The sequence below is a fragment of the Cervus canadensis genome, chromosome 28 (genome assembly GCF_019320065.1).
Source record: "Cervus canadensis isolate Bull #8, Minnesota chromosome 28, ASM1932006v1, whole genome shotgun sequence".
Taxonomy (NCBI): domain Eukaryota; kingdom Metazoa; phylum Chordata; class Mammalia; order Artiodactyla; family Cervidae; genus Cervus; species Cervus canadensis.
The window spans coordinates 2642725-2664784 of record NC_057413.1 but is presented as its reverse complement, the minus strand read 5'-3'; the positions used below and the strand labels follow the sequence as shown (position 1 = coordinate 2664784).

The following is a 22060-nucleotide window of genomic DNA, read 5'->3' as shown; positions in this document are numbered from 1 at the left end:
CAGTGGGGAGAGGGGGCCTCAGAGTCCAGCAGCGACACGCCTCACTCGGGGGACTGTTCTCCAAGGCCTCTGCAGTCAGTCCTCAGCCTGGGTTTCAAGGACACAAAGAGAGCCAGATAACCTCTAAAATAGGTCCTTGAAATAATCCCAGACCATCTCCATGAAGCTATTCAGTTCTGCCACCTTCTGAGGATTTCAGATCAACGACCCACGACAGAAACGCATCATCTATGCTCAGTTACAGACGACTGTCGACAAAGTAACTGCCAAACTGTCTCCCTGACTTAAAGCAGATGTTTTCCCCGAGTGGCCCCGAATTCAGCTGCCCCTGTGAACGGGGGCAAAGTGGAGACGGTTCCAATACTGACAGCTGGAAACCAGACAGGGATGGGAGCTTCACAAGAAAGAGGGGATCAAACCAGTGTAACCATAAAGAGATTCTACAGAGCAACGGTAGAGTCTTGGACTGCAAGGAGATCCAACCAGTCCATCCTAAAGGAAATCAGTCCTGAATATTCATTGGAAGGACTGATGCTGAAGCTAAAGCTCCAATGCTTTGGCCACCTGATGCGAAGAACTGACTCATCTGAAAAGACCCTGATGCTGGGAAAGATTGAAGGCAGGAGGAGAAGGGGCCGAGAGAGGATGAGATCGTTGGATGGCATCACCAACTTGATGGACATGAGTTTGAGCAAGCTCTGGGAGCTGGTGGTGGACAGAGGAGCCTAGCATGCTCCAGTCCATGGGGTCACAAAGAGTCGGACACGACTGAGCGACTGAAGTGACTGACAGAGAAATGGTAAAGGGAATGGATTACTCCATGTAGCACTAATCCTTCTCATGTTGTATGTTTAGAGAAATGTCTGGAGCTGAATTTCTCCCCCTAAGATGACTTTTATTTTTATGTTTGCTTGGAATGATGACCTGCTCTAAACCTGGGGCTCCTCCTGGGAGCAGCAGGAATCAGCCAGCTCGCTCTGGAGCGGACACCATCGTCCCGTCTCAGAGGACTCGACCAAGACATGGGGAGGACTCTGTGATGCCAGAGCGAGCACGGTCCACAGAGAAATCCCTTTCATGTGAGAAACAAAACCTGCCAGACAGAAGTTCACACAACGGCTTTTCTGTTTAGTAGAAACACGAAGGCTCAGCCCCACGGCTGCTGGAGGTGGGAGGCGGGAGGCACCTCTGGGCCCTGGACGCTCGGGTCTGCTGCTGGGGGGGGGGCGAAAAGCAAGTGTATTTTAAACCTTAAAATCAAAATGCATGAGCATTCAGATGTGCCCCATACAACACACTGAATTTAAACTTCAGTTTCCTCTGAATTGAGTGAGAGGCTATGCTGGGAACAGTGGGAAGGAAAGAGATTATATTTGCCACAAAGTTAGCTTAAAAAGTCAAAGTGAAGTCGCTCAGTCGTGTCCAACTCTTTGCGTCCCCATGGACTGTAGCCTACACCAGGCTCCTCAGTCCATGGGATATTCCAGGCATGAATACTGTGTGGATTGCCATTCCCTTCTCCAGAGAATCTTCCCGACCCAGAGACTGAGCCTGGGTCTCCTGCACTGCAGCTACAGGGAAGACCCTTAAAGCTTAAAAAGACCATTCAACAAAGTCAAGATTCTATCCATTCTTTTGGAGAATATTTACCACCCCACAGACCTCACCAAAAAGGTGGAAGACCACCTACGAACGGTCAGTCTCAGAAACGCTTTGGGGAAACAGGAGCTGAGCTGTCGACGGCCGGTTTGCCGAGCTCCCCTGCACCAGCGGGTCTGGGCCGGGCCGGAACGTGGCAAGGTCAGCGTGCAGGGCGCGCGCGTTTCCTCACGGGCTCTGCTCCTTCCTCAAGCCTCGGCTCCTCCTGGTCCCGTGGACTCCAAGAGCCTAATGCTATAAACCGATCCCTAATAACTTTATCACTCATGTGCTGAGTATTTTTATCACAGTTCATCTGCAAACTGGTTACCGCCAACAATCCCAGCCAGAGTTAGCCCCACAGACACGTGAGAAGCTCACAGTCTATGCCTGACCTTCCTATTTCCTACCTTCCTTTTGGAAACTCATGGCGGTGATGTTCTCTGCCCAAAGATTTAAGGAATTTGAGACAGGACACCACAGAAACAAAAAATATACACAGTAATAGCTTTGCATGAATAAGCCAACTTTACACACAAAACATGAATTTCAGTGCAAATGAGCCAAGGTAAAGGTTAAGTAGATCTGGTGTGACTGTTTTTTGGATCCTGCATTAACAGAACTTCACACTGACAAAACACATCATTTAGGGAAGAACTGAGTGGGTTTTCCTAAAGCAGGATTTGGCATTTCTCTAGAAGACCAACCCAGCTTTTGTGGGGCGTGCTGGGGTCTAAGAAAGGAGTGGGCTGCCGAAGAAAACAAGCATTTAAAGCACCTGGAGTTCAGCACGAGAGACGGCTGCTGCTGCTTCTTCCGCAGATCTGTCTGATCCCAACAATACAAGCCTATGCCCCAGTCAAGGGCAACCCCGCCTGGGGTGGGGTGGGGGGCCGGAACTGAGGTGGACAAACCAGCTCCCAAATCAAACCATCAGGTGGAAATTCAGTGTGATCTTACGGAAAACATGCAAAGTCACCACCTGAGGCATAAGTGTTTGTATTTTAAAAAGAACATTCAGTTCAGTTGCTCCGTCGTGTCTGACTCTTTGTGACCCCATGGACTGCAGCACACCTGGCCTTCCTGTCCATCACCAACTCCTGGAGTTTACTCAAACTCATGTCCATTGAGTTGGACCCTTCTTGCGTGATGTTATAGAACTAGCGTGTCATAAAGCTTAGTTGATTTATTCTGGAGTTGACCAAATGGTAAGTTATCACATGAAGGAGAGGGCATACGTATTCCAGGGCTGCAGGCCGTGAACACACAGGGTGGCGAGTCCAGCCATGTGGTACCCTGGGCTCTCACCCTGGACCCCACCCCCTCCAACACGCGCTGGGCTCGAGCCAGCATTGACATCGGTTACCTGCTTGAGGCAAATGGCCCACAGAATAGAAGATGTATTAACTCTTGCTAGCAGTGGGTTTCAGGGGAGGAGACCCATCATGGGGTCCGGCTCACGCCAGTGATCTCGGCGGACTGGGGTGCATACCTGATTGCCTCTGCCATCTTCTGGGGAGGAGACCCCTCACTTGTCTCATCACTCATCTCGGGGCAGGAGACCCTCCCATGGACCGTGGTGCGTACCTGATGGCCTCGGCCATCCTGGCGCTCTCCCTCTTGCGGTCGTCCGTCAGGCGCCGGATGAAGTAGATGAAGTCCAGGCCGCAGCAGAAGACGCTGCCCACGGCGCTGAGCAGCACCAGCTTGCTGTCGTCGGCCGCGGCCGTGCTCAGCGCACTCTGCAGCTCCTTCATCACCTGAAAGGCACCCAAGAGCGTCTCCTCACTGCGCCAACCCGCTCGACTCACCGGAAGCGGGTTCTCGGCCTGACCCTGCGGCCCACGTCTGCCGAGTGACTCGCAGTTTCCTTCTTTTCTGAAGCCAGGGGTGGGGTACGGTGGGGACAGAGTGTCATCACAGAGCCCGTGAGGAATGGAGTGTAACTAGGGAGACGTGTGGCTCTGAGCCGCTAAGCACTACTGTCCTCGTGGCTCCTGGTGGGCGAGTTCTGTTCTAGCCTCTTGGCATTTCTAGAGTTTGGACAGCAGGTGGCACATGCAACCAGCTCAGAGAAGCTGCTGGTTTGGTGCTGCTTTGTTTTTGACGTCGGGCTCCCATTCTTGGGACAGAAACCTCAAGTTTGGTGCACAAGGGTAGTAAGAGCAAGCACAGCACGGAGGCGTTTTCAGTGGGTACAAACCATTTAAAAAGGTTTAATACCAACGCTCTAACGAGGTGCTGGGGGCCAGCCCGGGCCTGGTGCCCCGACCACTGGGCAGACACTCTCGCTTTCTGTGGTTCAGTTTTCTCACCTGGAAAAAGCCTGACCTGCCACCCACAAGTGGGAGACGAGCAACTGCTGCAGCTTACGTTGTTAAGCATGAAATAGCTCAGGTGCCCCGATGTGAGATACATCACAGAACTACGCTTCTCAGCCTCTGGGAGCACCCGTTTCCCTCACCCCGTGGAAGCTCCTCAATGACCAGCAATAACCGTGTAGGAATCACTGCCGCTGAAGCTCCGCTCCACGTGGAGCTGGAGGCTGATGGGAAGGAAGGTGGGGTGAGCTTTTGGAGGGCTGGACCCCGGGGGGCCTTAACCTCACCTGAACCGAGAGCCTGAGGGGAAGGCATGAGGACACACCTCACACGTGATTTCAGGGAGGCCCATCTCCCCCACCTGGGCGGACGACGGGCTCTTGACCAGGAGGTGGGGGCTCAGGGCACCCTGCAGCTCCCTGCTCACAGCCGGACCTGGCCCGGGGCGGGCAGGTGAGAAGGGCCCAGGGGAGCAGGGGCTCAGCTGTGGGCCCGGAGACGGCACTCACCTCCGGGTTCAGCGAGTTGTTCTCGGACGACTTGGTGGACAGCAGGATGTGGGTGAAGCCGTCCTGCTTCCGGACCACGATGTCCCGGTACCTGTAGGCACTCTCCGTCTGCCGCACGCTGAAGCGCAGCCGCTTGTCAAAGGGCTGGTCTCGCCTGTCGTCAATGAACTTCCTCTTCCCGGCCGTCACGCCCGTGACTGACGTCTGCAGGGTGGTCGTCCCGTTGGCCGTCAGCGCATCCATGAACGGGGAGGTGCCTGCGGGGGCCCAGGAGCACAGTGGTGAGCACCCACCACCAGCCTGCCCTGGACTGGCGAGAAACGCCCATGACAGACCCAGGGCTGATAATCCAAGAAGGTGGGAGAGGAGAGCCTCTGCAGAGTCCGCTTTCAAAGGCATCTGCGGTCCTCACCTGTCTGCCAAGGAGTTTGCCCTCACCATCCCCTCCTAACAAAGAAAGATGGGAAGGAAAAAGCTGGAGAGAAGCTGCAGGACTTGAGACTTTCGAAGAACGGAACTCAACGAGAACAGCTCTTGTGAAGAGGACACATCCTGGGCACGAGAAGTTGAAAGAAAAAAGGAAACGGACTCAGAGCATTACTAGAGCCACGGCTGCCTGGCACTGAGCCGAGACTGCTTCCGGGTGAGGGTCCCCTCAGACAGACGCATGAAGCAGCCCCCAGGGCTCCTCCACGGGGGGTCTGGGCCTCGGTCCACAGTCCCGACTCGGCCATGTTTTCAAAGAGCCTCCTAGACGGCTGGAGACGGCGCCCCCTCCCGCCACCCAGAAGGTCCGTCCCGCTGAGACTCCTCGCTCCCAATGCAAGGGGCCCGGGTTCGATCCCTGGTCAGGGAACAAGATCCCACCCACTGCAACCAAGACCCGGCGCAGCCAAAGGAGTAATTTTTGAAAAAAGAGTTCAAATGTTAAGGCAAATAGTTATCCTCCTATTGGTGTGACTTGTCTAAATATCATCTAACCTGGTAATAAATGTTCAGGGCCTTTGGGTGGAGGAGGGAAGGGAAAGAAACCTAAGAAAACTGGATGAGGCTTTACTAACTCAATGAGTGAGAAGTCCTCTGAGAAGAACATGATGAATTACGAATCAGATATTTCCTGTAACGTGAAAGAGGACAAGCTGGAGCCTCTGGAGGATTGGTGGACGTTTAGAAGTCAGATCATCTCCCTGCTGAAACAGCCGCCCTTTCATTCAGTCGGTGGAACTGGAGATTTCTGAAGTTAACAACAGATTCACTCTGGGGACAGTCTGGGAGCGGTAACACACGGACGGTATGAGAATAAAAAAGCGCATGGCAGAAGGCCTCCCCCGTCAGCCCGGGTCCCACCACCACCCCAGTCGCCGGGTCTGGATTCTCCTCAGAGACAGGCTCCACACAGCAGCAAACACTACACAAACGCCACCCTCCCTCCGCCGTTAACAGACGTGCACAGTGACGGAGGAGACCCGGCGTCCTGCCGCGCTCGCCTTCAGCAGAGGGGACCTCAGGCGCTGTCGCCCATCAGCTCGGTCTCCCTGCGCTTTTCGCAGGCTGCTCAGCGGTGCCCTGACCGGACGGTCTGTTATGCTTTTCACCAGCGACCCTTTGATGCTACCGCGGGAGCCGCAGCGCATACCCCGGGCCTGCTGTTCCTTCCAACGTGCCGGCGAACCTGCAGGGTCAGCGGCTGACGGACTCGGAACCCGAGTCTTTCTAACGGGAGAGCGTTCGAGCAGCGGTCCCCAGTGAGGGGGCACGGCTGGGTCTTCCTGAGGCAGCCCTCAGGCGCCCTTCTTGTCTCTGAACCTCCAGCCTATCCTGCGCGCGCCACAATGAGTGCTGGGGGCAAGGTGACGGAAGGGAGGTGAGTGGACGGCGGGGCCGGCGCCCGTAGCTCACCCGGGCAGGGGTGCGGGCAGCAGCAGGCCATCAGGGCCTGAGTGGTTAACTGGCACGGGGCCGGCCCTCCCGCCCCTGCCCTGCTCCTCACGTCTCCAAGTGTCCCCCAGAGACCCCTGTCCACAGAGGCGGGGTTTCCAGGCTACAGGTCCACCAGCCTGGACAGCTGGTGTCCCGTAGCTTGGCGGCAAGCTCTGCACCTCTGAGGCAGCAGGTCCCGCGGAGCTCTCCGTGGTTCTGCACGTTCAGTCATGGACTGCTGGCTCGTGTGACCAGCCCTGCTCAACTGGCCTTCATCTCCCTGTTGACACTCTGCTGGCTCTCTGGGGACATCACGGGCCCTGCGATCTCACCAGGGGCTCGAGCCCCACCCCCAGCCCAGGGACCCTCTGCTGCCCGCCCCTGGGGCCTCCTGACTGTGCCCTGTTTGTGCGGAGAAGTGCTCACGGCCGGACTGACCTTGGGCGCACAGGCCACCTCCCTCCTGACGTCTGTGCCCGGCCCGCGCTCCCCTGAGGCCTCTGGACTCGCTCTTTCCTCTGCCTGGAATGTTCCGGGCCTGGAGCTCTGAACAGCTGCTTTCTTCTGCTCATCTCAACGGAACTGCAACGCCACCTCTTCTTGGACCCACGTCCATGGCCCCTCCTGGCACCACCCACGTGCCGGCCCATTCTGGTTTTCTGTCCTCACCCCAGCCCTGTCTGTCTCATCTGACTTTTACTGACAGATCGTGGCTAGACGCTGCCAAGCTCCTGAGGGCAGGGTCCCCTCTATCGAGCTCAGAACACGTGGTCACTGCTGACCGAACAAATGAGGGGAGGGAACCTGACACCCCTCAGCCCAGCCCCTTCTGCTCCGAGGAGAAGGCCGGAGGGCCACCCAACCTCAGACAAGCGGGGACCGGGAAGCCACACTGCAGAGCAGAAGCCACGGCTCAGGACTCAGCGAAGAGGCAAACGCCGAGATCCAGGGCAAAGCTGCTTCCACCGCAGAAGCCATGGGACACGTGGTCCGACTCAGACCCGAGCTCTGACTGATGGAAACACGGGAGCAAAGCTGTCTGTGAGCCGAGAGCTCCTGAAGGGGCGGGTCTGAGACCACCAGCTGCTCTCCTAGGGGGCACTGGCCTGAAATCCAGCCAGGAAAACCCACGTTTCAGTGTCGCCCTGAAAAAAGTTTTATTTTAAAACATCCTAAGAGCAAAAGAGATACCCTCAAACAAGTACTGCTGACCTGTTAAAATTCACTGCTTCAAAAAGCATATTTCTAAAATGAAATGTGCTTCCAACCATGAGAGAGTCAGTCTGGATTTCCTCACTGGCCCACGAGACCCAGAAAACAGAAGAAAACCCACCACACAACCGGTTCAGACAGTGGACAGTGGGCAGCGAGGACCGTGTTTGCCAGAGCAAAGGAGGCGGACACAGCGAGCCCGCCGACTCACCAGCCATTGGCCTGGAGGCTGCGTCCACGCTACAGGCAAAGGCTGACCCGGGCACGCAGACTGGAGGCGAGGCGGCCTGGGAGGCTGGAAGAGGAGGAGGACCCGGGCATCTCGGACAGCCGTGGCCAACCCCCTCTGCAGTCTAAAGCCAGAGAGCCAGCAACAGAGCCGACAGAATCCTCAGCCCTCCTTTACGGAGTCTGACATTTCAAAATACCGTTATCCACACTCACCAAACCTAGTCCTATTTAATGATATAAAAGCCTATCATTTTATTCAGATTATATAATCTACAAGCTGAATTCATTGAGAGAAAGCTGTTCAAGTAACATGGAACGAAAGGTAGACAGGCTTTAAACCTTCTCACCCCTTGCTTCCACAACACGTGCAAGGAGCTCTTTATATATAAATACATCAATCAGTGAGCCCTTTATTAATCAGCCACTGTACACGGCTCTCCTCCAGCTCCTTCCGTCACGTCCCGGCCCACGGGGGCCTCCGGGTTTAAGGTTTGTAGGCTGCCCTGGGCTCTCTTCACGGGACACTGACGTGCAGCAGGCGTTGCTCTAAGGTCCGCTGCAGCGTGGCTGGTACATCAGGGGCAGTCTGAGCGCCTGTGTACCCAACGCCCGTCGAGAGGAAGCTTGGGCTGCACTGGCTGGTCCCGGCTCAGTGTGACCCCCCGGTCCCCCCAGGCCCTCACCAGCTCTGGGCCCTAAGAGCTGCCTCCTCGGAGCAGGAGGGCCCCCAGCGCACTGGGGACACACGTCACAGGTGAATGCGCTGAGCGCCCAGCACCGCGGCCTCCCGCCTCAACAGCATCCCCAGGCTCTCCCTCCCCCTGTCTGGTACCACCCTGGGAGGCGGGCGGCTGGAGGGCAGGGAAGGACGCCTGTCCCGAGTCTCGGCTGGTGACCCGTGGGGTCTCGGCTTCCCCGCACGTTCACACCAGGTCCGGTGCCCACCCCCCCATCTGCCCCGCTCCCAGTCTTTCTCCTCTTGCTTTGCCTCCGTCTGCCTCACTGCTTCTCTGCCTTCTAGTTTGGATAACTAGCTGCGTTAGCTCTACTGCAGTCAACTCACACACTCACTGCCTGCGTCCAGCCCCAAGGCCACAACAGTGCGCCTCCAACCTTTTATCAAAGCGCTTCTCCTGCAAGACAAGAAACTTTAAAACTTCAACTTAAATAAAAATGCCTCCGGTGAATAATCCAGTTTTTCTGTAAGCTGGGTCTCTCTCGGGAATCAATCAGAAACCACCACATGCTCCAGGATCCAGGCAGGACCACCTGCATCCCAGCTTCCTGAGATGTGCTGCAGCCATACTGAGCCCGAGCCAGGGGGCTCCGAAACTTCGTACTGGGGAGCCACGTGCATAGCATCTGTACGCAATTAACTCGTTATCTTTAAAGAGTAAAATAATGCCAAAGGATGGAGGGTGCAAAAAAGCGGCTCTAGTGCATGAAGCACACACAGAATTCCTTGAAATGACTAAATAGCTCATGAATGCCAGAGATATGAAGGCAGGTAAATGGAAAACAGTGAAGTGAATTAGTTAAAAATCTACAAGTACCAAAATTAAGAAATCTGAAAACCGAGAGCAAAAACAACACGAGCTATGATTTCTTCAGTTGATATTGTTTTGTTTCTGGAGGGAATCAATCTAGGAATGTTAAGTATGAAAAAGCAATGAGGAGGCTTAAAAAAATAAATATACTGTTTTGCGACAAAAAGCTGCAATTAATGAAGACTATGCAATTTTAAATACATGTTAGCTAATTAAATTTCCTAAAACCTACATAGGATCAGCCTGATTAAACCAAAGATTTTGAACTGCGAGGTTCACGGTTGTGTGACACTTGATGTGAGAAGTGCAACATCCCTCGGTCCACAGATTCTCAAACTGATTCACAGCAGCATCAGGGTGCAGCTTGAAAAACCATGCTCCTGGGGCCATTCCCCACCACCCGGGGTTTCTGGGGTCCCTGGCGGGGAAGTAACCCCCGTGCATGGCTCTGACGCCCACTGCCTGACCAGCACAAGTTCCGTCCTAACAGGACTCTCAGGGTCCTCAGAGGGAACAGCCTCAGTCAGAGGACGGAGACCAGTCAGCAGGAATGTTTCCCCCCCATCAGAGGAGGGTCATTAATGCCCAGGTGGTGGAACAGGGAAACAGGGGGATCAAAAGAAGGGAGAGACCAGGTGACACAGACCGAGCAGTGAAGGACGGGGACCGAAGACCGCAGGGAGACGGGAAATGCTGAAGCGTCAGTCGGGGCGTCAGGGATGCAGAGAACAGTCCACACGAGCGCGCGTGCTGCTCTCCATCAGCCAAGGCAACGAGGGAATCACAGGCGACAGCCACGTCTCGGGGTTGGGGAACCAGTGGGGAGTCTGGTGTCGAAAGAAACAACGACTTCACCGCTCTGGATCAGAGCTGCATCTGCACGAACGGTTATAATTCTGAGACTGTTCGCAGCTGATGTCACAGAGGAGCGCAAACACCTCCACGTCTGGAAGACATCCACACCTCCCGTCAGATAGCCTCCCGATCAGTGACGACTCCTCCTCACTTTCCCCCATTCTTCCCAGAAAGCAAGAGGGGAAACACCAGTAATCAATGGAGCTTCTCAGGAAGTCACGATGGGGAGGCGGAGGGCGATGACACACAACACGGCCCGTCAGCACTCGGGGTCCCGGGTGTCTCACTGAATCGGTTTCACAAGATGAAAACCGAGGTCCAGCGTTCATCCACCCTTCTGAGGTCACGGAGTCCCCATCCAGAAGGGCAGAGGGTGCCTGCAAGCCCCCCACCCCGGATCTGCCTGTCCTGTGGGAAACCTCGGGGCTGTCTGTCACCGGGAGCTCCTGCTGCCAGGCGAGGCATGGGGAAGGGGCTATCTACGCCCTCAGAGAAACAGCTTCAGCTTAGCTTTCATACATACACAGTTATGTTTTTTTGTTCCTAAATAAAATATTAACAAACATAATTTGGAACATAATTTATTATTATGGCAAAACCACCCGGCATTTACCATTTTAATCACTTTTGAGTGTACAGTTCGGTGGCATTAAGTACGCCCAGACTGATGGACCACCACCACCGTCCACCTCGGAACCCTCCACTCCCCACGGCAAGCCTGTGGACCACTCAACGCTCACCCCTCCTTCTCCAGGCAACCATCCTCCTACTTCCTGCGTCCACGAACATGACGACTCTAGACACCTCACGTAAGCGCAATCGTTTGGTATTTGTTCTGTGTCTGACCTATTTCACTTAGCATAATATCTTTGAGGTGCATCCATGCTGGAGCTTGTGTAAGAACATCATTCTTTCCTAAGGATGCAGAATACTCCATTCCAATATTAAAAAAAAAAAAAAAACAAAAACCCAGCACATTTTATTTGTTCAAGGATTCCCTGGTGGCTCAGAGGAGAGTCTGCCTGCAATGCGGGAGTCTGATTCCTGGGTTGGGAAAATCCCCTGGAGAAGAAAATGGCAACCCACTCCAGTATTCTTGCCTGGAAAATCCCATGGACGGAGGAGCCTGCCAGGCCACAGTATTCTTTCTTGCCTGGAAAACCCCATGGACAGAGGGGAAGTCTGGCGGACTATAGTCCAGAGGGTCACAAAGAGTGGGACACGACTGAGCGACTTCACGTTCATTTCCCAGTGGCGATCTGGGTTGCTTCCACTTTCTGGCTGTTGTGAATAATGCCGTACGGACATTCGTATTCACGAGTGGATAAATACCTGACCCTCCTTCCAATTCTTTGGATACTAACCTAGAAGTAGAACTGGTAATTCCATGGATTATATACAAATCTGTATCTGCGGACAGAAAAATAGACCATACAGTAATTCCATGTTTAATCTTACTAAGTTATATTTAGCCTTTTCCTAAATTAGCTACTACGTTTAATTAGCAATTATAACCAGACCTTGGAGAAGATCCGAGTCATGGACTGGACTGTGACGACCTCCACTTTCTCTGGTTTTCCTGGGATAGGGAAGCGAGGAGACTAACGCTGGAAGGGTTAGTACAATCAAACACAGACTGTACCGGCATCTGTCGCCGGTTCTGAGCTCTTGATCTAGAGGCAAAATCCTCATAAAACACGTTATTTGTTTCTCTACGGCCAGGACTCACTTTCTCCCAGCCAGCCTTGCAGTTTGCAGGTTCACGTGAGGCCGCCTGCCTCCCTGAGGGTGGGATCTGGGCCTCACCAGCCTGCGCCTGAGCACTAGCCTTGCCGTCAGAGACTGACTCTGCTGACGACACTCGGACAGAAGGAGAGTAAAAGGAACCTGAAGACTTTTGTTCTCTGGAATAAAACACTCTGGTCAGCAGTGTCACCATAAACTCTGCAGACGTCTCTGACCAGTTCCGGTCACAACCGGGGACACGGAGAGTCCGTGCTGTGTTCGGAGGTTTCCTGGCACAAAGGTCAGTCCTCTGCAGCCTGTCTTGTGCAGAAGAGCCTGCTGCCGGCTCCGATCCTCCCCAGCGGTTCAGCTGAGTTCCCCGGAGGGCACTCATCCCGCAGGGGACTTGGGTTCCTGGATCCAGAGAAGCAGGGAGCCCTCAGTGATCAGAGGAAACCTGAGCATCGTTTCTCCTCAGTTCAGCAGAAATGGCAGTAACACACCCCACGGCTGGCAGCAGCAGCAGCTCAGCCTGAGGAGCTGGGAACCCTCACAAGTGAAGTGTGCTCTCTGAAGAGGCTGATGGAAAACTTTCAAGCAGGGAGTCAATTTTAATTACAGATGCAAACTCAAGCTATTTAGTTTAGTTTTACTTATGAAAAAGTAAAATAAAAAGGAAAAACTACTACCAATATAAATTCTATCATTCTAAATACACATATCAGGATAAGTTCCTAAGGTGAATCCAGTAAGACTGGTGATGCTTTAAATGCAATGCACTCTAGTTTCTCATTAACAGCTTCCAGTGTAAATCATATGCTGGAGAGAAAAAAACCGAGCAAAAATCTTTATGCTGTGTCACTTTAAAGTTTCAAAAATGGAACAGAAAATGATCAGACCCACATTCTTCTTTAGTCCTGAAATAAAGGAGTCACCAGAAAAACAAAACCATGAGAAGGATAACAACTACCTACATGGCATGAATCTTCAGCAGAGGAATCTTACTATTCATCTTACCTACAAAAATTTTATTTCTTGCAGAAATGATTCTACCTTATTTGATACAGAACTGAATTCACTCAACACTCCTTTACAAAATTTGCCTTGACTTTTAGAACCAGCTTTTGCAACTGCTGTTTCAGTAAGAGAAGTAAGTAATCGATTATAATCTGATTTCCCTGTTTAATTTTAAGAGTGTCTACCCAGTGATTTTAAATTCTACATATTAAAGGAAGACACACTCATGGTCAGACACATGTAGACTACAAGCAAGTCCTACTCCAGATAAAACCAGTTCAGTCCGCATGGACTCTGCACCCAGTGCTTCCGGCTGAAATGCTCAACTGCGATTTCCTAGTGCTGGTGCAGGCGCCTCACCGAGGCCACGGCTCCGAAAACCCCTTCTTGGGTCAAGCAGTATCACCCGTAGTAATGCTAAGGTCAAGGTGTTTGCCGATACTCACAGCGAGGCCTACTTCAGCCTTCCATCTGCAAAGTCAACAGCAAGGGACCAGAGATGACCACCTGTCATCTGGCCTTTCCGTCTTTTCCACGTGCTCCCATCGCACTCTGGGTCTTGCGTATTCACACGTCAGAGGACAGCAGAGGACAGCACAACTTCTTCATGTAAAGTGAAGTGGCTCAGTCGTGTCCAACTCTCTGTGACCCCATGGACTGTACAGTTCATGGAATTCTCCAGGCCAGAATACTGCAGTGGGTAGACTTTCCCTTCTCCAGGGTATCTTCCTGACCCAGGGATCGAACCCAGGTCTTCCGCATTGCAGGCCGATTCCTGGGTTCTTTGTGTGAACTGACTTCCTAAAGCAGCCTCCCTCCCTAACCCTCATTTCATCTCTAAATGAGCAACAGCTTAAATCAGAAAAGCACCTGCGTTAACTTCAACTGTGTTCTCAAACGCTCCCACGACTCGAGGGTCGCAGCTCAGGCAGTGTTCTAGACCTCGATGGGCAGGAGATCAGGAAAGCCACAAAGGCAAAGCTGCTGACCACACAACTCGCCCTCAACAAGATGAAGCCGGGGAGACAGGGCCGCGGGGAGCTGAGGTGCTGTACCTGGCCCCAAGAGCAGAACACAGATCGCTCTGGGCTTCCTGGAGGCCGGGGCAAGGCTGTAAACCCCACTGAAGGACAATCCTAAATGAGAAACGTACTGCGTAAGACGACGACCTGGTACTTCTAAGACCCAAGAGAAGTCACTCCTGAGGGCCTTTGAAAGATCGAGAGACAACACACACACACACACACACACACACACACACACACACACGCTCAGCCTCCCAAACGAGAAGAACAAGATGCGCAGCACACAGCGAAAGTGAGTGAGAGCCGCTCAGCCGAGCCCGACTCTGAGACCCCACGGTCTGTGCAGTCCACGGATTCTCCAGGCCGGGAGGCTGGGGTGGGTCGCCTTTCCCTTCTCCAGGGGCTCTTCCCAACCCAGGTCTCCTGCATTGCAGGCGGATTCTTTACCAGCTGAGCCACAAGGGAAGCCCAAGAATACTGGAGTGGGTAGCCTAGCCCTTCTCCAGGGGATCTTCCCTACCCAGGAGTCGAACCGGGTCTCTTGCATTGCAGGCAGATTCTTTACCAGCTGAGCCATGAGGGAAGCCAAGTCCACGGGGTCACAGGGAGTCGGACATGACTGAGCACCAACAGAGCAGACCGCACGCTCAGTGGGTCCCCGGAGTGCACCAAGGCGGCGGCTTTCCCAGCGTTCCCACACACGGGGTTTTCCTCCTTAAACAGACTAACACAGTCTCAGACACAGAGCTGATCCAAGCGGAGGGGAGGGGAGGTGGATGTGCGAGCTCCCCGTCGGCCCCCAGACCCGCCCGGCATGGATGTGGGGCTGGGCCTCCCCGGAGAAACACCGAGCATCCCTGGACTTAGGAGGTCCTGTGAGAAAATGAGAAGGTGTGGTTTTACTTTAAAAGGAAACGGGTGATGCGGACTTGCTGCCTGTCCTCAGAGCTTCGCTGCTGGGCTGGAGCGACCGCTCCCCTCCTTCCCTTCGGGCGAAGGGGAGGGTCAGACGGGCCACAGGGCAGGCCCGGGGCCAGAGACGGCCACCTCGGGCTCCTCACCCGCCCTTCCGGACAAGCTCTAATTGCACGTTCAGGGAGCCTTCAGACCATGAGAACAAGGTCAAAGCTCAACCCACAGGGGACTTTGAGAAGCCGTTCTAAGTACCTGGGACGCTCACTGAGCATTCAGCTTCTTTTTAGTCAAGATTTATCTCATGATGACCAAGAGGAAATTTACTCACAGGAACACAGAAAAAAGTTCAAAACATCTGGTGTGAAGAATCACCTCCTGGGAGAAGGGTGAAGTATGTTGTCTGTATTAAAAATACAGTAACCAACCCAGCGACCCCACTCCAGGGATTTAACCAAAAACACTGGAAACATGTCCACGCAAGGGCACGGACACACGTGTTCACGGCAGCGTTAAGCACAGGAGCGAAACGTGGGATGACCCAGACGCCATCAGCAATGTGGAATATTCACACTACGGAGTATGATCCAGCCATAAAAGGGATGAAGCATCCACTTATCACTGTGACACGCGTGAACTCTGGAAACACGCCAAGTCAAAGAATACAGGCAGAAAACCCACACGTTTGATTTCATTTACAGGAGCTGTCTAGAACAGGCAAACCCACAGAGGCAGAGAGGAAGTTATTAGTTCCCAGGAGCTGGGAGGAAGGTGGAAAAGGGAGTGATTCCAACAGGTACAAAGTTTCCTTCTGAAGTGAAGACAATGTTGAGGAACTAAACGGTGGCTGTGGTTGCACAACCATGAGAATGTACTTAATAAAATCTGAATTGTACAACACTTTCAAAGCATGCATTTTATGGTATGTGATATCTGTCTCATTTTTCTAAATGCAAAACAAGTACCTACTCAAATAACAGAAGCTCAGTAAGGTAGTTGTTGATGTAATACATATGTTTACATTCAAATTATATAAGGTACTGTAAGATTAAAAACAGTGAAATTTGCAGTCAGATTATTATTCCAAGAGGGGAACATCACAGGTCAATGTCAGTAGTAAGTTAGGATCTTACATGTATAATACTATGTAGTAAAGCAAACGCAACCATGTATAAACAGCATAAAATATCATAGCTAAGCTGAGTCAATTCTAGGAACTCAAGGCTGACTTGGTGTTCAGGGGGAGGGGATGAGGACAGAGCAGAACCCAGAGTAACTGACCCATTTAAAGGAACAAATGGGAAAGAAAAATCTCAACAGATGTAGGCAGTGCAATGTTAACTCGTGATAAAACACTCTGCTGGAAATAGAGCGAAACTCTTAACTAACTTCAGCCCCAGTTCTGAACTCCTCTATGCCCACACCCTCTGCCGTCTCTGGGCGTCCTGCTGTGGACTGGCGGACTCTCGCAGCCCTGAAGCTGGAACAGAGGCAGGAGGGGTCTCTCTGTGGAGGATGAGACCAGATCAGCCGGAGAAAGAGAGGCCAAGCTGCTGCCCGCGGGCGGTTCCGGCTGAGGCTGGGCTCCCAAGTCAGAGCCTTGGGTCCTCCCTGGCCGCCCCGCTCACCGGCAGCCACCCCACGTGGCTGCCCTGGGGTCCGGTGACTGACAGGCCTAAAGCACCTGCCCAGGCCCTGACGAGCGTCCCACACACGCGGGGAACACGCGACGCTTACCGCACACACGGCAGTGCAGTTTGCCCCTTGCAAACCGCCTTCGGACCTAACTGTGCTGTCTCTCATCACCTCAAGTGTGTTTCAGTAGCAAACATGTCCATCTTGTATAAGCCGAGAATGAGAGAAGAGAGTGTTTTTAAAGACTGTGACTATAGCTTTTAAATTGAGGCAACACTGGTTTATAACATGGTGTAAGTTTCACGTGCAGAGTATTGTCACTCGACTCTGTGCACACTGCAGCGTGCTCACCAGCGGAGTCCACAGCGTCCGTCTGTCGTCCGTCTGCCCCACACCGCTGACCCGTCTGCCCATCGTGCCCTCCTCACCTCCCTTCCTCTCTGGGAACCACCACTCTGTTCTCTGTTCATTTGTACACACGCACAGAAATATCACATGTGAGTGACATACAGTATTTGTCTCTCTTCATCTACTTCATGATACCTTCTAAGTTCATGCTGTCTCAAACGGCAAGATCAGATTTTTAATGGCTTAGTATTGCTTTGTGAGTGTGTGAGTGAGTGTGTGAGTGTGTGTGAGTGTGTGTTTATGCCTCACATCTCCTTCGTCCATTCATCTGCTGATGGGCACTTAGGCTGCTTCCACACCTTGCCTATTGTAAACGCCGCGGTGAACACAGCAGTGCATGTCTCTGAATGAGTGCCTTCACATTCTTTGGGTAAATACCCAGAAGTGGAACAGACAGATCGTAGCTCTGTTTTTGGTTTTCTGAGCAACCCGCACACTGTCCTCTGTAGCGGCTGCACCGATTTACATTCCCACCAGAAGTGCAGAAGGGTTCCCTTTTCTCCCCCCTCCCCAACACTCGCTACTTCTCACCTTTCTGGTAACAGCCTTTCTAATGGGCATGAGGTACTCTCTCTGTGGTTCTGATCTGCATTTCCCTAGTAATTAGTGATGTTAGAACATCGCATCATGTATCACTATTTTTATCCTTGGTCTACACCTTTAAAAATAAGGGTCAAATTCAACACTGATACGTTCCTGTATAAAAATAAGTTGGGTCTAAGAGAAGAGGTCCCGTGGAAATGTTCAGCACGTCCCTGTCTTGTGGCTCTTAGACAGGCAGCTGAACACAGACCTGGAGGCAGCCCCGTCAAGATCAGAGATGCCCACCCCCCCGACGTGTAAATAATAAATGCTGTGCGCACAGAGGTCCTCAGATCGCACGTAACGGCCTTATGATGACGACGGCTAAGTGACATGCCCGACCTAACTCTACGGCAAACAACCTTAATGAGGAAACCTTGAATCAGAACAAAGAACAAACAGAACATGAAAACAAAACCTTAAATGATGCCATTTATAACAACATCCAATAGTATTAGAAAAGAATCCAACGGAATCAGCTAATGAAAGACAGGTAAGGTCTCTACTCACAAGACTAAAAAACACAAGTGCTAACTGTAAATGTGCCAATCTCCCTAAATGACCCGAGTGACCATAACCTCGTTCAGACCCCAGGAGGGCTCTGTTCTCCTGGCGAGTGGAAACTTAAAAGCTGACCCTACCCTGGACGTGGACAGGGCCAAGAGCGACGGGGCACTCCTCAACAAGCACATGCGGGAGGACTTCCTCTACCAGACGCCAAGGCTTCAAGACACTGCAGTCAAGACAACGTGGGACCGGCTGCAGGACGAGAGGACAGACTGCAGCCTGAGACGGACCTGCAGAGGCAGTCCCTGGGTGTAGGCCAGAGGCAGCTATGCAGCAGGGATGACGGTGTACGGAACCTGGCAGCTACACGTCCTCCAAGGCACAGAGACCTAAACACGAAAGCTTCTAGAAGGCAACGGAAGGGAACGGGTCTGGAGATGAGGAACAGATTTAACAGCACAGAAAGCAACAGAAAAAATGGATAAGCTGGAGTACATGACATAAAGAACTCTTGTTCATCAAAACACCATCAGAAAAAAAAACAACAAAAAAACACCATCAGAAAACTGAAGAACTCAGCGGCAGGTTGGGAAAGGCCCGCATCACAGCTCCCAGAGGCCTGTCTCAGGCGCTGTGTACAGAGCACACACAGGGCTTCTCAAATCACTATAAGCCACTGGAATGCCACGCCACGCCCTGTTCACGCGGAGAAGTGAGGCAGGTCGAGGTACTTTCAGGATCCTCAGAGGTGAGGGCCCTGGTTCCACGATAGCAGACTGTGCTCCCCGAGGGGAAGGGGCTGGGGAAGGCGAGGAGGGAAGAACCTGGTGTGACCCCAGCTACCTGTCTGATCTCCGCTGCCGGTGGCCACCTTCACACTCAACAGCAGAGCTGAGTGTTGTATCGGAGCCCGTCTGGCCCCAAAGCCCACAACACCTCCCATCTGGCTCTTTACAGCAAGCGTGCGGACCCCTAGGCTAGACTGCCCTCTTTGGCCCAAAGTATTCACTGCGCGAGGCCCTGGAGAGAGGGAATCCCCCGCAAGGCCTGAAGGGGATCACCATTCAGCACCAGGACTATTTCTGAGCCGAGAATTATTTTTTTAAAGTCTAAATCTGCTTTGTACAACCGGGCTTTGTGTCCTCGGAGAAAAGCACGAAGTATGGCAAAGTCACAGAATCACCAAAGTGAACTGCTTAAGACGAGAATCATGGCCTGTGCCTAGAAACTCTTCACTTAAAAAAAGTGATTCTGGGCTGCCTGAAAGAAACCACGTTTGCTCCAAAGCAGATGCCTGTAAGTGGTCTCTCTCTCTGATCGGGGCAGAGCAGACACAGTCAGGTGTCTGTAATGCCGAGGGGTGAAGCACCGCAGCTGGGCAGGCAACCGCGTGTGCATCCTGACACCACGCTGCCCGCCCTCCACGCACACCCGTCTGAGGGCAGGTGTAACACTCCTGTGAAAAGCGAGACCCAGCCCCCTCCACAGCCCCTCACCGGGGAAGTCATTCCTTCTGACCGACTCCACCGCTACTTCTCCTGCTCTGAAAACAAACGAACAAACAATAACCCAGGCTCCCCTCTGAGCTGTCTTCTCCTTAATTGTATTTGAAACTTCAAAATGAGTATTATGATTAAAAACAAATGAAAGAAATGGTAGATTCAGGAGAAAAAAATTTCATCTTGAAACCATATAAAATTTTGACCTTGATCATATGATATCAGTGTCAATACTGGGTCTGCTTATTTTCCACAAACTCAGAGAGAGCAAAAATAAAACAAGCACCCCTGGCTCACAGGACAGCCTTAGGGAGGACATCCCCAGAATCACACATGGTTTTGCTGCTCCCTCAACCACCCCCAGCAAGAGTCTGATGTTTCCAGGGAAGAGAGTAACTTCTATGCTCTCAAATGATGAGAACTAACTCATACTCCTTGATATGCCTACACATCTCAAAAGCTTCTTCTTGTATCTCAACTTTTTACTCATAACTTCAGAGTCCTCGCCTCCTGGCTGTCCCCTCCAACAATCTTGTGATCCGCTGTACCTTTCCAAAACACGCCCGCAACAGGCAGGCTTCCTCTGTGCACACGGGGAAGCAACGCAAATCAAGTCAGTTAGCTGCTGCCTTCTTGACATTAACAGCCGTGTCATCTTTCAAGACACAAAACCACCATCTCAGAATTGAAACCGAGAGTCTATTCAACGCTTAGAAGAGGCACTCTCACACTGATTATTAATGAGGGCTTTAAAGCCCACTATAACTGGATCCTTCGATCAAAGTTCTAAAATCAACAACTTTGATAAGTAGGTGCAGCTGCTATGGAAATACATTTCGGAGGCTCTTCAAAAATTTAAAACATACAGTTACCATACGATCCAGCAATTCCCATTTCTAGGTATTTATCTAAAGAGAATAAAAACACTAATTCAAAAAGATACACACACTCTTTTGCTTACAGCAGCATTACTTACAATAGCCAAGACAGGGAAACCATCTAAGTGTCCGTGGGTGAACGGCTAGAGATGTAGGGTTTACACACACACACCCCACCGCAGAATTTACCACAGACACGGAAGCGTTGTGCATGAGGAGCTGTGGACACAGAGGCCGCCGTGAGTTCCCCAGGGGCGTTCACCTGCGTGCAGGGCTGGCACCCCCAACACCCCCACGGTGTTCCTCAAGGGTCAAACCGTAAACAGGTATCAACCACCTTGAGATACAGATGTGTCCATGTCATTACTTGACTTGAAAAGCAGGCTTCAATTTTCATGTGAGCTAACAATATTTTAAAAACCAGATACCTTCAGGCTGAGAAACAGCCACCCAGCATTGGTTTCTTGATTTCAAACCCCAACCACCATGTTGATTCTCCCCTGGGGTGTATGCCAAGCCACGTTATATATCCATGTTATATACAGAAAGCGTTATATACCGTTTCTATCTCATGGTTTCGAAAACTCCAAGTCCTGTACTAAAAGGGAATACTTGGCAGTTAAAGCAACTTCTCATTCATAAAACAGAGCAGCAGAGCAGTTAACCTGTCATTCTCCGCAGTGACAGCGATTAGGCTCAATGCCAAAGCCTGGAAACAGGGAGCAAGAGGAGCCTCGCTCCCGCCGCACCTCCCCTCTCACAACCCCGCAGGCTCCCGCGGAGGCCGAGGTCAGGGGGCGTCCGGCCATCCTGCGCTCTCCCACCTCTCGTGGTACCTCCGTCTGTGCAAACACCGCGCTGGTGTCTCAGTCCTGCCGCCCCCGTCTGACATGTGACAGGTGGACTCACTCATGGGATGAGATACAAAACCCTTACCCTGTTACCAACATGAAACAATCAAAATCGTGGGCATGCCTCCTAACACACCATGTCTTGTGAACTACTTGACTTGAGGGTTTAATTACAACCAGAGATTGTCCCTGTTAAGGCTCTGATCCCTGTAGACTCCCAGAAATTGCCACGATGACAGCTATCAGCAGAATCAGTCCTGCAGGCTGGAGAGAGAAGGTTGCTGCTGAAAGCGGACCCCCACTCAAGCTGCCAGCCCCGGGGAAGAGAGGGGCTTCCAGACACAGGATGCGTTTCAGGCTCCACGGCCTTCACCCCCGACCCAGACGGAGCCAAATGTTTAATTTCAAAAGCAGACTTTAGGGCTCCTGATCACCCCCACCCCAGGATGAAGCCTGTCCCGGGAGAAAAGGCGCTGAGACTCTCCTCAGGCTGCCGTAAACCCCTTAAGGCAGACACCAGACAGGCCGGTCCATGCTACCCCCTGGTGTGGGAGCCCCGTCCTGCATGGGGCCAGGAGGGCGCGCACACACGGGCTCAGACACAAGATGAGTGTGGCCCCCGGTAAGGCTGACATGGACGCGAAGACTTCACATTTTGAGAAAGTTAAACTACCCACCCCTCTGCCCCCACCCCCTCCCAACAAGTAAGGGATACATTAAGAAAATCAACAGAAAAATGAATGCAAACAGGCAAATGTAGCTTGTGAAACAGTTTTCATGTTTTAAAA

At 52.3% G+C, this 22060-nt stretch overlaps 1 protein-coding gene across 2 annotated transcripts in view; it reads right to left on the bottom strand.

Annotated features, from left to right (window-relative positions):
* Positions 1-22060, bottom strand: part of CDYL (chromodomain Y like) — a 94227-nt gene that overhangs the window by 5097 nt on the left and 67070 nt on the right. For both annotated transcript variants that reach the window (XM_043449644.1, XM_043449643.1), the window contains exons 3-4: positions 4469-4725; positions 3226-3398 (exon numbers count right to left, since the gene is read on the bottom strand). In XM_043449644.1, coding sequence (XP_043305579.1) covers positions 3226-3398; positions 4469-4725 — 430 coding nt within the window. The remainder of the gene's footprint in view (positions 1-3225; positions 3399-4468; positions 4726-22060) is intronic.